This window comes from Pristiophorus japonicus, chromosome 12 (genome assembly GCF_044704955.1).
Source record: "Pristiophorus japonicus isolate sPriJap1 chromosome 12, sPriJap1.hap1, whole genome shotgun sequence".
NCBI lineage: Eukaryota > Metazoa > Chordata > Chondrichthyes > Pristiophoridae > Pristiophorus > Pristiophorus japonicus.
In genome coordinates this window covers 141,594,877-141,611,829 of record NC_091988.1, presented here as the reverse complement: position 1 = coordinate 141,611,829, position 16,953 = coordinate 141,594,877, and the positions used below count along the sequence as shown (strand labels likewise).

At 41.5% G+C, this 16,953-nt stretch overlaps 1 protein-coding gene across 1 annotated transcript in view; it reads left to right on the top strand.

The window, feature by feature from the left end:
* The window catches only part of LOC139277486 (cadherin-4-like), a 636,199-nt gene that overhangs the window by 495,256 nt on the left and 123,990 nt on the right, over positions 1 to 16,953 (top strand). The window contains exons 6-7 of the mRNA XM_070895995.1: positions 2,978 to 3,122; positions 8,215 to 8,387. Of these exons, the coding sequence (XP_070752096.1) occupies positions 2,978 to 3,122; positions 8,215 to 8,387 (318 nt within the window). The remainder of the gene's footprint in view (positions 1 to 2,977; positions 3,123 to 8,214; positions 8,388 to 16,953) is intronic.

Below are 16,953 nucleotides of genomic sequence, written 5' to 3'. Positions count from 1 at the left end.
AAAAAATTTAAAGTCCTGAAAATGGATTTTCTCACCGCACTAAAAGTTCCAGCAGTGAGCACCAGTTTAAAAACTCAAAGCTTTCTGGCCCACCTGAATTTCGGCCTCTACCTTTCTTATGAAGGTGGGTTGATGGGAGCTAGTCATGTGTAAACAGATTTGTCCTCCAAATAAGTTAGGAAAGCTCAGTGAGAAATTCAAAAAGTTTGATGCTTATCCTGTTGAGATACATAGATATTTTTCTTGCAATCTTCATTTTACTTGATCCCACTTCAAGGTCACACTGCACCATTGCCCATTGAGCAGGCTTCTGCCTCGACGGCTGTTGATCAGGATGTGAGAAGGTGTGCAAGAGTGTTGCTAGGGTTACTTGGCCTGGCTGTATTTTTCTCCCCTTTCTCAGTAGGGAAGTGCTTTGTTCTGCTTAATGCCGCATGACATAGCTGAGATAGGCAGAAAATATACAGGGAGTCCTGTGCCACAGGGCATCGGAACACTAAAGTGCAGCATTCCTGCCAAGCTGCGGCTCCTGCATGCATGATCTGGGTTCCCTTTAAAATTGGCTAGTTATAAAATGAAGTTACAACAGTGTAACACAAAATAAGTGATACTATTGCACTATTGTTTAAAAATAGGCATCTGGGATAGCATAGAATGATTCAGTTCCTCAGACTGCTGAGATTCTGATTACTGTGAGAGGATGCAACTGAGGGCTGGGTACATGCCCATGGGAAGAAAGCAGAAATTGGTTTGCAAGACAATTCCGATTGCATCTTACCTCCCCATCCTAGTTGCCAGAGCAACTCCGGCTGAGGACTCGCGCAACATTACCTCCCTGGTGTCTCAGTCATGGTTGGTGCGAGTTCTTGGACTAGGGACCTGAAACTAGAGAGAATTAACTAAGAAAAATGGAGGGCTGAAGTTTCCTCTGCTGTCGTGACTTTGCCGGAGCAGTGTTTTTTTTACCTTACCTCGGACAAAGTTACAACAGTGGAGCAGGAGCAGCTCTGAAGAAATTACAGGTTGAAAAAAGCTCCTTCTGCAAACATGAAAGGAATCTTTAGGATGGGCTGTATGATATTAGCATGTGCACAATTATCCTCATAAATTCCAGGAACAGGACTTGGTCATGAGTTTTCTCAGAGTTGCTCTGGCACCATCGTACATAAGTATACAAGGTTTCCACCACACTTTCAGCGGTTATGGCAGTGAAGAAGGAGCATGTCTGAGGAAGTCCATGGTCCTAGTGCCAGCACCACACAGCCGGTATTTTGTTGTTGAGCATCTTTGGAGGCTGGCAATTCTGTTGAGCAAAAGCCTCATTAAGAGTGCCAAGGTTATGCAAATTGAACAGGCCCAATTATTTCAAGATTTCCAAGGGAAATAAGCAGGCTTCGCTCTAGGTCTCAAAAATTAGGCCACAATCAAACATTCCTGAACTTTTAATGTCCTGCTGTTTTAAATATGTGTCGTGTTGATTTTCATAATTTTGCATTTTTTCATTAGTTAACAGTGATTTTTTTGTTTTTGGCATCTTTGGTCTTTTTTCATCTTTCAGAGAACTTCGAAGACCTTTTAAACAATTCTGCTGTGTTACAATGGGTCTTATTCTGGAAATCCCTTTTGCCCTTGGGAGCTAGAGAACAAAAGGGAATTGAAGAGGAATAAGGGAAGGCAGAAGAGTTGGCTGCTGGTTCAATGGTGCAGCTGCTAATAATTCATTGTGAAGTGCAATACGTAACACGTTCACTGCATTTTGTAGTGTGGCCATGCACAATCAGTCCTTACCATATTGTCAATGATCATCCCACCAACTGTCATATTCTTCTCCTTAACATCATTCAGTATGCAAGGCAATCCATTTGCTTCCTGTCAGGGAACTATCCAGCCAATTCTGCAGCATGGTCAATCCAGACAGAATAAAGTTAGAGATACTAGATCCGAATGTCTCTATATAATCCTTTAGAACATTCCTGAGAGAATCCATGGCTTCAAATCAGACCTTAATAAGGGGGCATCTCCTGCAGCTTTGCCTGCTTGAAATACCTAAAGGTATTAGTTAGTTCCAATATGTTTTGGGGATAAGATCAAGTAGAACAGGTCTTAACGAGTAAACTAAATTTTGGACTTAGAGCAAGAAAATATTCTTCACACAAAGAGTGATCAATACATGGAATAGACTTATGGATAGAAAAAAGAGAAAGATTTGCATTTATATAGCGCCTTTCATGACCACCGGATATCTCAAAGCACTTTACAGCCAATTAAGTACTTTTTGAAGTGTAATCACTGTTGTAATGGAGGAAATGCGGCAGGCAATTTGTGCACATCAAGCTCCCACAATCTGCTTTTGTTAAGTTGGCCAGGACACCAGGGATAACTCCCCTGCTCTTCTTCAAAATAGTGCCATGGGATCTTTTACATCCACCTGAGGGAGTAGACAGGGCCTCACGTTAACATCCAAAAGACGGCACCTCCGACAGCGCTGCACTCCCTCAGCACTGCACTGGAGTGTCAGCCTAGATTTTTGTGCTCAAGTCCCTGGAGTGGGATTTGAACCCACAATCTTCTGACTCTGAGGCTTGAGTGTTACTACCCACTAAGCCACAGCTGACACAAAATCCATGGCACAGAATAGTGGAGATGAAAACCTTGGAATCATTTAAGAACCAATTGGATGCTGCAGTGAAGAAACTCCTGGATCTTCCTGGGTGAATGATTTCAGATGGACTACACTATCAAAAAGTAGCATGAATTTGTAATACTTTACAAACTCAAATAGACCCTTGTGATTCTGACTAGCATATTGCCAAATGTGGATTCAGGCACTTTTCCTGTGAGGCTTATGATTGATAATAACACCCATCACTGATTCTTGATGTTTGATACCTCTTGTGTGAAATAGTCTTTTGGGATTTGGTGGACTGTATAAGTTACATAAATAGTTTTGACCATATCTTGTCTTCTGTGTTTACAGCTGAGAGCACATGCAGTTGACATGAATGGGAACAAGGTGGAAAACCCAATTGACCTTTACATCAATGTTATTGATATGAACGATAACAGACCAGAGTTTGTGAACCATGTGTACAATGGGAGTGTGGCTGAAGGATCCAAACCAGGTAAAAAGAGAAATAATTAATGAACAAAACTACATTGCACAGCTCTTTGTATAAGCAGTGATTTAAATTCCAGCTGTCCACATCAACACACTAATGTACTCTTCCACAGTGCACAGAACAATAAGGTTTAGAGTCGCAGCTGACATTACCCACCTGAGTTCTTTACCTCGGCCTTGGGTAGAAGAACATCAGTAACTTGTGGGGTCACTTGATAGTTACAGATCAACTTTGGAAATAGATCATTATCTCTTCAGTGGATCTGAGTGTGTGGCACAGGAGGCCTTAAGCAGTGAAGTACTTGAGAGAGAATAAAACTAACACTCTTTATCCATTCCATGGCACTGTGAAACATCAACTTATTTCTGCTTTATATTGTTGTGAACAATGCATTTCAAACACTTTATCTACAGACTTTCAGAGACATTTTGTTTTTTTGTCTTGAGTTGCGTGTACTTTTGAACAGTGATTAAAACATTGTTGGTAGCTTTGATTTCTTTAGAAAGGTTGAGTGAATGAGCCACCTCAGGTACAAGAATAAATTATACTGAAGGACTAATTATAGTCCTGATCCAAATCCTAACCAGACCTCAAGAGTCATAAATCATGGTATCACATTAGGCAAATCAATGTCTAGTTTTGCCAAGAGCAATCTTTTTTTCCTGTTTGTTTTATTTGAAGAACAGCTTGTGTAGTTAGAGAAAAGGATAAATTAGCTAATAGAAGCAAATGTATTTTTAATTGTTTGAAATGTACCTTTGCAGGCTGACGAAACAGATACTCTTAGTGTTAAAATTGCAGTGAAACATCTTCTCATTTAAATTAAAGATATGCAAATGTTCAAACAGAGCAGGCATTTTGTTTATTTTTATATGAATTTTATTTTTTCTCTCGTGGGATTTGATTGTGCTTTGAGTCCATTAAGGTAGCATACAGCTTCCAAAAGATTGATAAACCTTACCTTGCTTAAGAATTGGACATTCTCTGGTTAGTACCATGTAATTAGAGCTTTAGGGGTTAAAAGCTTGCCACTGCAATAAGTTTTCACATTATGAATCTAATTTTCGATCAGCATGACCTTGCAGGCACAAAACAGCATTAATTTGGTATATTTTGCTGTGGCATCACCATAGTGTAGTGTCTCAATTTCGTATGTGAAAGTAGATGCTGTTTAATGAGCTGCATTATTATGCTAATTTTTATTTTGCAGCTGACTTGTGTTCCACTTTATTTCGGCATGTTTTCTGGCATGCGGTAGAAACTGTTTCTTCCCTTACTGACAACAATCTAAATGTGCTAGAAAAAAACCACAGCGATGAAGACTTGTAAGATGCATGTTCCAGTAGTGGTTTATTTCCTGTTTGAGCCATTACTAAAATTATTTTTAAATATTCATGTACAATTAGTTACAAACAAAAGGGGGCTCCCTTTGGCCTTAACTGTTGAGAAATTGACTTCAGGGAGAGGATGAGTGAACACTTTCATTTTGTACAGATTAATTGGTACTGCCTGAAGCTATAGACGCAGTACATTGTCATTCAAGATGAAAGCGAAAGCCTACTCAAAAACAAACTTGGCATTCTCTACGATTCTGATAATTTAGTTTCCCTCCTACTTTCACTCCCATTACACCATTTCTCTTAATATGATCTCCTTTCCTGGTCGGTTTTTCTAACTGTCTGTCCTTACCATGTATTGTTTTATATATTTACTTCATTTACTCAACTGATCCAATACCATATTCCCTCTTTCCTTTCTCCTTCTTGTTTCCTGTCTCTTTGGACTGGCCTCTTCTCGACAGCAAATGAAACCGGGTTGAACCCTCATGACAAATGCAATAGGCTTAGCAATATGCCAATCTTCACGCAACCAGATCAAATCTTTTCTTTGATTTAGTTAGTGGTTTGTTTGAAATAACAATTTAATAGAAACAAAGTGAGTCCAGAATCTACTGAAAAATCAACCGTCGAATTAACCAGCATCAGTCATGGCCTTTTAGGCTCGTAAATTGTGCAGAATGAGGTCAGTCGGCAGTTTATGTTTTGGTAAATCACGAAGCCCTGTCAAATATTTTGTATCTTTTTGGCTGTGCTGCTTGCTGTCATTTGAAGAATACTGTTCCTATATTGAGCCGTATGCAGTTTAACAGACAGGAGACGCACTCATCTTCAGAAGCACGTTCTTAGACTCTGACACCTTGCTGATAGTGCCATTCTCGGATGTACATTATCAATGACTTGGCAATCTAGAGGTGTCACTAGTGATATGGAAATTATGGCATTTCTCCTATTCACTGCAATGAATGGCATATGATCCTGCAGCTTTTTAAACCATTATCTAAGTAACACATGTAATTTTAATCCATTTTATTCTTCAGATTTTAAAACAAACATTTCCTTGTTTAAAGCAATTGCGTACTTTATTTCAAATTTATACACAGCTCACACAGAGCCTTATAATTGTGCCTTCATCGCACTACATGATTTGGGATTCATTTTATCTTTGAGAAGCCCAGGACTCAAACTATAGATTTTCTTTTTCTTTACAGATGGAACAGAATAGATTTTGTAAATCAGCAAGTTGTTATTAGAAATGGATTTTGAAAAAATATTTTGTTGCTACAATCTACCATGCCCAGGGTGGGCAGGCAGGGGTGAACTCCCAATTTCAGTCGTGTCACCAGTGGAAAGTGCTCAGTGGAACCAGGGACAACAAGGGACAGGTGCACCTATTAATAGAGGTTTCCTGGGCAACAATGGCAGAGGTCTGGGAGCTAGTTGGTACACAGCCCAATTAGTTCTAGAAGATAGAAGTGAATATTTAAAAGAAAATTGTTTCTCATTTTTTAGGAAAGTGTCAGTTTCCATTATAGTATGACTTTTAGTATTTGCGAATTATTTTTAATAATAAATCATAGAAATGAGATAGAAAATAACTCAAAAATGTAAGTGAGAATCTATATACGAATGGAAACAAAGTAATTTTCTTTCTGGTTAAGTATACTTGGGGCTTCCAGAAACATATGTGATTTGGAGTCAGAGTTAATAGAATGCCTCAAATTGTGCTGCACAAACCTGGTCTGTTTTTTTTTTCTCTCCAATTTTCTGATGTCCAGTTTAGTACAGACCCCTCTGAAAGCCAGCCAGCCTCTTTGATTGGGAGAGATGTAGTCCCAGTTCAACTGTCTGCCAGTCTTTTGCCTTTAGTTGTGTAAAGTCAAAGAAAAGGAGAATGAATGCCAGAGGGAAGAAATTGTCAGTGCAGTACTAGTTCTTTCTATAGAAGGATTAATACTTTACTCGGAGAGCTTATATGTGGATTTTGAAAACATATTAGCTAGAGATTAACCAGTACACTTTTTTTATAGATAATCACCATCCTTTTCCATTTCTCAAATAGTGAAAAACTTCTGTGGTGTCTATGGCATATCCTCTTGAGAAAATAATAACATGGGCTAATGCACTGATGCAACTTGGTACTTAAAATTCATATGAAAATTAAAAGGTTTAAATTTTTGGCCTCACTGATTTGAGTGGAAAGCCAATTATGAACTTGAATTAGTTTCATAATTGAATAGTGATTTAAAAGGCTGTGAAATTAATACTTTAGGGCATACAGTTGTATTTTTGGACTGATTTATATGAAGTAACAAGGTTAAAGTTGTTCGGTTTTTCAATAAACACTAGTAATTTTGCAAACCTATGTGAACTCCTGACATCCACTTGCGCTACTCAGGCAGGAGATGTATGTGAGCAATGGGTAAAGCACGTGAATCAAATTATTTCTTGTAATTGTTGTATTGGAAAAAAGTAAAATACTGCAATTATTTGATGCAATTGTCCTTTGCTGTATTCTATGGAATTGCTTTAATTCATCAATTATATAGTCTGTAGTGTGTAAACTGTAGTGTGCATAATTAATGATAGAATACAAATACAAATCTGGATTGGAGCACTGTTGCTTCCTAATTCGATTAGTTTAGAGCTTGTTAACCCAGATTAGAATCTGTGTTCTTACATACTGTATATAAAGACTTGGATTTATGTAGTGCTATTCGTGGCCTTAGGATGTCCCAAAGTGCTTTACAGCCCATGTTGTGCACAGCAAGGTTCCACAGTTGAGCTGCCAACTGAGCCAAGACTGATATCCACCAACACTATCTATTGGTACTACTGTCTCTTTAAGAGCCTGTTCACTTCCTGTAATTCAAATTAAGCTCCTTCACTATGGGACTCTGTCAGGGATTTGACCAGTGGGCACTAATCCCTGATAGGATCCTACACTCTAAGAATGCTGTTCGGATTTGAAAACTGTGCCGTGAGTGATCTCTCCGCACATGGTTGTGGTGCAGTCTTGAACCCCCAGTTTTAATATGCTCTCTGCCTCCATTCTATTACAGAAGCTACTAGAGACTGCTTTTGTCACACTTCCGAAAAAAATGATTCACATAATAATCTATTCGCCCTCGGACAACAGTGTCTTGTGCTCGACCAAGGATAAGCAGCTTCTAGGTTTCCGATACTGGTATATGAAACACATGCATCGCACAGGGTTTCTTTGATTCTACTGCACACTATAAGACAACCTTTTCTATCCGAGTGGAGATGTCAAACGTTTCATAAATATGACTTACTTCCATTATGTTTTCTGTGGCTCTATATAACACATTTGAGAGAGATAAATTTTTGAACAAATCTATGGTCATTGCCACATACAGATTCCCTGAAGTACAAAAGGGAGGTTTATCCTCAAAGTAGCTGTTACCCATTCATCTTTTAGGGCTGAAATTACTGGATTATAAATATTGTTTTACTGATTTCATGGCAAGGTAGGTTGGCAGGTCGGGCCTTATTTTGCAGTTAGCAAGAAGTCAAACATTTGTTAATCTATAGATTTTATACAATGCAAAATTGGTTGATAATGTAGCTTAATTAAATAATATAACTACTAATTTAGCTTGCATCTTCTAAAGTTTGTCAAATTGTAAATGCTTACTACTAATACAAGTGGATCAAAGATACCAATTTATGACCAATACTGTCTAAGTTTATCTAGGGGAAAGAATTATTGGCACTTATACAGTGTTTATTGATAGGTTCGTACGTAATGACAGTAACCGCCAATGATGCTGATGACCCAACCACGGCCAATGGAATGGTGAGATACCGGATATTGTCCCAGTCTCCAATCAGCCCATCACCAAATATGTTCACCATCAACAGTGAGAATGGAGATATTGTTACAGTAGCTGCTGGACTTGACCGAGAGGTGAGCTCTTTGACTTTATCTCTTCTTTTAAAAGCTTCTTACAGAGATTGAACTTTTTAATGATACTGGTTGGTTTCCCATTTGTTATTAAAGGGAGAGTTTAGTTATTTCTGATTCTAGTGCTCTGCCTTTGACTTTGGCAAATAATATTTGAATGTAGTCCATGGAAACAGAATGAGTGTTGCAGTATCTAGTTTATCTTGCAATGAGCCTATAAAACTAATCTATCCAATATGTAGTTTGGTACTAGCACACCAGGAGTTGGAGCTGAGTGTAGGATGAATAATAGAATAATTAACAACCACTGGGAAACCACAAAATTCCAAGTAATGCCATGCCATTATTATTCTGTGGTATACCACTGTTTGCAAATCAGTTACTTTACTTGTGTAAATATATTTTCCTTTAAAATAATGATTTGATTTCACAAACTATAGGGGAGGGGATCGTGGGTGGCGGGGGGCGGGAGTATGGTGGGTGGGGGGGAAGAGTGTGGTGGATGGGTGTGGGGGTGGGGTGGGGGAATGGGTGACAGACTGGGGACGATTCAAATGTTGTCGACATAAACAGTTTTGTTGGCGTAAGTGAGACTAGTCAGTGGATTGCTGTATCCCATCGCGCATCCTTGTTAGTTTTATGTCAGTCACTCGGGGCTTTCTTGCCACAAGCGCGGCTCTTAAGAAAAAAGATACTTGTGGCTCGGGATGCAAGGCTGATACCTCGCAGTCCTCAAATGTAGGTGGAGCCCCGTAGAATCCTGGGAGTTGTAGGCAGAGATGGCATGACTGTCTCTTCTCATAGGGTGACTGAAGGGGAAAAGACGAGAGTTCCAACAGACAAAGTAGCAATAATGTACACTCAATGGCGCCCTTTGTGTTCCTCCTCTTCCTTTATTCGGCAGATTTACGCTTATCCACCACAAGAAGATCAGGATCTGTTGACATAAGTGGTGATAAAAGAAGGCATTTAATACTGCTGAGAACTTTAAAAATTCATAAAATTAAACGTGCCAAGTTTTTGGTATTGTGCATAGAAAGGACTGGGACTTCATTTTTTTTGTTGAAATAAACAGATGTCGGCATAATTGGGTTTGAGATAAGTGGGTAGAACTGTACTAATGGTTGTTTCAACACTGTGAACTGAAAACTTCAATAACAATCTGACCAGCCATGGAGGCTGCCAATTCCCTGAACTTGGTGACATTCCAAGGGTTAAATGTAGGGGGACACTGTCAATCACTAATTTTTCAAAATGTACATAGTGTTTTAAACATAAATAGACATTGGAACAGATAATAGGCACTGAAATAATGCATGAAATGTTAAATGAATGTGATAATATTCTGGCCCTTCACAATAGGTTCCATGAAATCAGTTGTTGAGTACGGCATCATTCATCCATGCGAATCTCTCGGAAGGGTAATCATATGCTGGATCATGCACTTTGGTTTAAGAATTAAGATTTCAAATCATTCGGACTGCTTTTTTTCAGATAAAATGCAGTTCCATCATTTCAATTAAGAGGCAAACATTACCAATTTCTTCTATGCAAATGAAAGGTCTTGAAATGAGAATATAAATTTTGCAATTATCGGACAGTGCTTTACAATCTACAGTCGAAATTTATCGTGAATTCATGAATAAGTAAACTGCAATGCAATAATGGATCATTGAATCTACATTGCAACGTGTGCTAAAACCAGGACATGAATGCCAAAGTTCTTGGTCAGGGAAAGCTGAGGCACTTAATGCAAGGGTGAAAAAAGCAATGAATCACTTTGACATCCTGACAGAGGTTCTGATTAAGGTGTGTGGTAAGGTAGAGGAGAAACAAAGAACATATGAAAGGGCAAGTGCATATAAGAAGTCCTGTTTCTAGCCCAAGCTATCTTCCTTATGGATTTGCTAAATCTACTGTATTTTCGGAGCATTCAGCTCAAAGAAAGGGCACTGAGCTACAATTCTATCCCTACATCAGTCACAAAAGATAGCTTTCCTTCACTCTGTGCGCAGTTTCAAATGTCCAATTATAAAATGTGGCTGATGACTGCAATTTCCCAGAATCAACTCTGAGAGACAGAGCTCTTTGAACGTGGAGATAAATTGGGCTCAATTTTGCCCAAAGCCATTTTTTGGCGTGTTGCCAGAGTTATGCCCGTTTTTCTAGGCCACAACTGCTCCAAAAGTAAATGTGCCAAGTTTCCCCACTTTTTTTAAATTGGCACTGCGCAGCCTGTCCTGTAGCCTCAGGGGTGGAGCCAAATGTCTGCGTCGAAAAACCAATGCTGCCCCTTCTGTGCATTTGTGAAAATAAAGGACATTTTTGATGTGATTCCTATGCGCACGCATACGCCGTACAGCTCCCGGTCTGCAATCAGCCATTTTTAAAGAGCCAGTTGTGAGTGTTAGAACTTTGAGTGCTTTGTGAGAAGTTTAATTATCATTGGAAAAATCGGGGCTGTAATACAAGATGCAACGCGGTGCAAGGACCAAGAATTTCTTACAGGATGAAGTGGAGGCACTGGTTACTGTGATTGAGGGCAGCTGGCAGGAGCTGGACACCAGCAGAGGTCACTTAAAAGTTGCACTTAAAGAAATGAAGAAACACTGGAACCAACTTGCACAAGATTACTGTGCAATGGTGACCACCCCGAGGTCAGGAGGCCAGTGTAAAAAGAAGTGGCAGAACCTTGGTCAAGCAGTTAGTGTAAGTAATATTTTCATTTTTCAGTGGAATTGCAATTGTAAATGTGAGCATCTGTATATGTCCCACCCAACAGAAAGACACCCTCTCATTAAAAAAAAAAGTTATATTTTCATCTTTGCAGAGGAAGGTGGCACACAACAAATGAAAAAGAACTTGAACAGGAGGAGGCCCGGCAAATCTGCACCCACTGACACCCTTAGAAGAGAGGGACACTGCTTTGATGGGTCCTGCCTGGAGAAAAGCAACCACCACTGCACAAGCTGGGCCCACACTCGAGGGAGAGGGCAAGTCCGGCAAATTCCACAGTCTGGCTATCCTAAGTGTTAAGTAATGCATGGGCTAGCCATGCTTCGGTTCATGGGGATGTCTCCGTCAGCTACGCATCGGTTGATGCAATGTGCTTTCATTCATCGTGGTCCTTCAAATCAGCCTGCTGCCTGCGCTGTGTGAGCCTACTCATGCCAACCACCCTGCCTCCTCCTCTGCTGCCACTTTGTGTGTTCTGTTATATTTTGCAAAACTTGAGGCCAACCCTGACTATGCAAAAGAAGATTCAAACGAGGATGAGCCTGAAGAGGAGAACTTCTTCCAATCCACCTTCCAGACCAAGAGCATGGGGGTGAGGGCGAGAGGATGGATGAAGTCCCCACTGTTGTACTCACTTTGGAGGTGGTGAGGGGCCGCCCATTGAGGTGCCAGCCCCTTCCCTGAGTAGCGGTTTTACTGTTGGTGGGATATTTCATGGTTTCCCACCGTCTGAGGCGGGGGATTCCAGTGGGGTGCAGCGAGCCACATCCAAGGCCCCATTGTTCGAGACTGCGGGCCCCACTGGGATGCTGCGAGCCACAACCAGGGTGAGGAGGGAAAGGAGAGTTCGATCGCGCTCTCCTGAAGAACAGGATCAGCAGATATGGTACAGATGATGGCAATAAGTGCGGAGAGCATTGACTTTACCCAATCACTCCTGGACACCATCAGTGGGGTGGGTATCGGGACTGTCAGGAGAAGTAACAACACTCTCACGAGAAATGAATACACTGTCCGGGAACATGAGGGAGGGAATATCTCAGTTAGCAGAAACAATGTTGGTGCACATGACTGAGGGAATGTCGCAGGTAGCACGGAAGGAGGCCATTTTGGCCGATCGTTTCTGCGCCGGCCAACAAGAGGCTGTCCAGCCTAATCCTACTTTCCAGGTCCTTAGCCCTGCAGGTTATGGCACTCCAAGTACTTTTTAAATGTGGTGAGGGTTTCTGCCTCTACCACCCTTTCAGGCAGTGAGTTCCAGACCCCCACAACCCTCTGCGTGAAGAAATTTCTTCTCAAATCCCCTCCAAACCTTCTACCAATTATTTTAAATTTATGCCCCCTGGTTGATGACCCATCTGCTAAGGAAATAGGCCCTTTCTATCTACTATATCTATGCCCCTCATAATTTTATACACCTCAATGAGGTCTCCCCTCAGCTTCCTCTGTTCCAAGGAAAACAAACCCAGCCTATCCAATCTGTCCTCATAGCTAAGATTCTCCACTCCTGGCAACATCCTTGTAAAGGTAGCTAATGTAACACCACTTTTTAAGAAAGGAGGGAGAGGGAAAACAGGTAATTACAGACCGGTTAGCTTGACCTCAGTAGTGGGGAAAATGTTGGAAACAATTAGTAAAGATGAAATAAGAGCACATTTGGAAAGCAGTGACGGGATCAGTCCAAGTCGGCATGGATTTATGAAAGGGAAATCCTGCTTGACAAATCTTCTAGAATTTTTTGATAATGTAACTAGTCGAGTGGACAAGGGAGGACCAGTGGATGTGGTGTATTTGGACTTTCAAAAGGCTTTTGACAAGGTCCCACACAAGAGATTGGTGTGCAAAATTAAAGCACATGGTATTGGGGGTAATGTAATGACGTGGATAGAGAACTGGTTAGCAGACAGGAAGCAGAGAGTCGGGATAAACGGGTCCTTTTCAGAATGGCAGACAGTGACTAGTGGGGTGCCGCAGGGCTTAGTGCTGGGACCCCAGCTATTTACAATATACATTAATGATTTGGATGAGGGAATTGAGTGTAATATCTCCAAGTTTGCAGATGACACTAAGTTGGGTGGCGGTGTGAGCTGTGAGGAGGACGCTAAAAGGCTGCAGGGTGACTTGGACAGGTTAGGTGAATGGGCAAATGCATGGCAGATGCAGTATAATGTGGATGAATGTGAGGTTATCCACTTTGGTGGTAAAAACACGAAGGCAGAATATTATCTGAATGTCGGCAGATTAGGAAAAGAGGAGGTGCAATGAGACCTGGATGTCATGGTACATCAGTCATTGAAAGTTGGCATGCAGGTGCAGCAGGTGGTGAAGAAGGCAAATGGTAAGTTGGCCTTCATAGCTAGGGGATTTGAGTATAGGAGTAGGGAGGTCTTACTGAGGTTGTACAGGGCCTTAGTGAAGCCTCACCTGGAATATTGTGTTCAGTTTTGGTCTCCTAATCTGAGGAAGGACGTTCTTGCTATTGAGGGAATGCAGCGAAGGTTCACCAGACTGATTCCTGGGATGGGAGGACTGAGGAGAGACTGGATCGACTGGGCCTGTATTCACTGGAGTTTAGAAGGATGAGAGGGGATCTCATAGAAACATATAAAATTCTGACGGGACTGGACAGGTTAGATGTAGGAAGAATGTTCCCGATGTTGGGGAAGTCCAGATGTTGGGGAAGTCCAGAACCTGGGGACATAGCCTAAGGATAAGGGGTAGGCCATTTAGGACTGAGATGAGGAGAAACTTCTTCAGTCAGCGAGTTGTTAACCTGTGGAATTCCCTACCGCAGAGAGTTTTTGATGCCAGTTCATTGGATATCTTCAAGAGGGAGTTAGATATGGCCCTTATGACTAAAGGGAGCAAGGGGTGTGGAGAGAAAGCAGGAAAGAGGTACTGAGGTGAATGATCAGCCATGATCTTATTGAATGGTGGTGCAGGCTTGAAGGGCCGAATGGCCTACTCCTGCACCTATATTTCTATGTTTCTATGTTTCTAAATCTCCTCTGTACCCTTGTCCTTCCTGTAATGCGACCAGAACTGCATGCAGTACTCCAGATATGGCCTAACCAGTGTTTAATACAGTGTCTTATATTCTATGTCTCAGCTAATAAAGGCAAGCATTTCATATACCTTCTTAACTACCTTATCCATCTGGCCTGCTTCTTTTAGGGATCTGTGGACATGCACTCCCAGGTCCCTTTGTTCCTCTACACTTCTCAGTGTCCTATCATTTAATGTGTATTCCCTTTCCTTTTTAGCCTTCCCCAAATGCATTACCTCACACTTCTCTGGATTAAATTCCATTTGCCACTGTTCTGTCCACCTGATCAGTTGATTGATATCTTCCTGTAGTCCGCAGCTTTCTTCTTCATTATCAACCACACAGCCTATTTTTCTATCATCTGCAAACTTCTTAATCATACCCATTATATTCAAGTCTAGATCATTGATGTATACCACAAAAAGCAAGGGACCTAGCACTGAGCCTTGCGGAACCCCACTGGAAACAGCCTTCCAATCACAAAAACACCCATCAACCGTTACCCTTTGCTTCCTGCCTCTGAGCCAATTTTGGATGCAACTTGCCACTTTGCCCTGGGCTTTTACTTTCGTGACCAGTCTGCCATGTGGGACCTTAACAAAAGCTTTGCTAAAATCCATATACACAATATCATATGCACTGCCCTCATCGATCCTCCTGGTTACCTCCTCGAAAAATTAAATCAAGTTAGTCAGACACGACCTTCCCTTAACAAATCCATGTTGATTGTCCCTGATTAACCCGTGTCTTTCTAAATGTAGATTTATCTTGTCCTTCAGGATTTTTCCAATAATTTTCCCACAACTGAGGCTAGGCTGACTGAATTATTCAGTCTATCCCTTTCTCCCTTCTTAGACAAAGGTATCACATTAGCAGTCCTCCAGTCCTCTGACACTACTCCTGAAGCCAGAGAGGATTGGAAAATGATGGTCAAAGCCTCTGCTATTTCCTCTTTTGCTTCACTTAACATCCATGAGGGAGGGAATGTCGCAGGTAACTGATGCGCTGTCAGTGACCATGAGGGAGGGAATTTTGCAGGTAGCTGACGCACCTTTGCACAACATGAGGGCGGGCATGTCACAGGTAGGTGAGACACTGTCGGGACAAGAGACAAGGAACGTTGTAGTTAGCTGCTGCAATAAGGGAACACGCCCAGTCCCCGCGCTCATTGACAGAATCAACTGCCACTCCCACTCCAATCCCCAGACCAGCCTCTGAAGAGGCTCAAGCCGGGCCTTCCACATTACTTCCTGCCCTCGCCCCCTCATCAAGAAGTGCGCAATACCCGAGACGCTCAAAAGAATAAGCTTGGTGCCATCGCCTGCGAGCAGGGGTGGAGTCAGCAAGACCAAATGCAGCGGGCGGTCTTAGAATAAGGTGGAGGAGAGATGGGTACAGCCTTTCTTTGCTGCTGCTGTTGTTATTGTTACTGTTGTAACTGTTTTCAAATTAAAAGTTTTTTGTAAATTATGTAAATTTACAAGTTAATAAAAGTTTGTAAGTGATCTTAAAGTTTGTAAATGATAAGTGAAAATTTTAAAGTTTGATACAAGAATATGTTTATTAAAGTTAAGTACAAACAAATATTAAACTTTTGAATAAAATATATTTTAAATTATAACTGAATCATTTACATTCTTTGTTCCATTATTAACACAACTTTTGGAACTCAAGAAGAAGTTACCTGAAGTCAGTTAAAGTGTTGCTTAAAAGGATCCTGCCAATATAAAGTTAGAAAAACATAGGGGCTATTTTCATGACCCTACCTCTCTGTGCTGAGAAAGGGGTGGTAGTGCGACCAATGCAGTGCATTGGATAGGATATGATCAGTGTCCAGGAGAGGCGTGAGTTTGGGGCCAGAAGAGGCGAGGGCCCAGGGGCAGCACAGGCCAACCCACACTGCGATATGTGTGCGCATTAGGTCCGTGCAGCAGAGCTGGTCTTCAGTCGTCTTGGTTAATCCCTGTCACTGGACCAAGACCTAGCTCTGTCAAGCCCGTGTGGTGGCTGGTGTGCAACGGCCACCACATGTTTTTAAAAAAAAATCCATGCACAGGCATCTTCCACCCTTCAAGATGTTGTTCAGCATCTGGAATATTAGGCCCTTCATTGAAACACCTGTGAACTCATCCTTTTTTGGAGTGGAAGCAAGTCACCCTTGTTTTGAGGGACAATGTTGATGATGCATTGGATGGAAGAAACCAATTTGCACACCTCCCCATTTTCAGGCAGTCGTTCCTGTCAGCCAGGCCACCCGCCTGAAACGGTTGGGAGCATCCTGCAGATATGCTAATTGGAGTCGGATGATGCAGTTCGGACCACAAATGCCCATTTTGTTTCTGTCTGCATCGCTACGTCACTTTCTGTTCCAAACTACTGACCATGGGGGTCCAAATCAGGAGGCAGCCATTTGCAGTGATAATTAAAGGGAGCCTTAGCTGCTATAGGGTTAAATATATAGAAAATTCTGGCAAACATTTTGCACGCATTAGCTTGTTTTCTTCCCCAAAATGCTTGTAGTTGCAATAGAATATTCTGAACGGATGAGGAGGCTTCTGGTATCAGTTATTTCTTCATGGGAGTCCTTCTGGAAATTCCACTCTGGCAAGAGAAGCAGAAGCAAGAGGAATGGAGACCAAATAGAAGGAGGCATGTTCGGAGAAAACCTTCCACTCCCAACAGAGTTTATCGACTGAGGAATTTAGGCTCAAGAGGCCCTCTAGTTCCCTGCGGAGCTGTGTATAAGGAAGCTTTGCTTCTCTAGGGAGGCTGTGATTAAAATTGTGG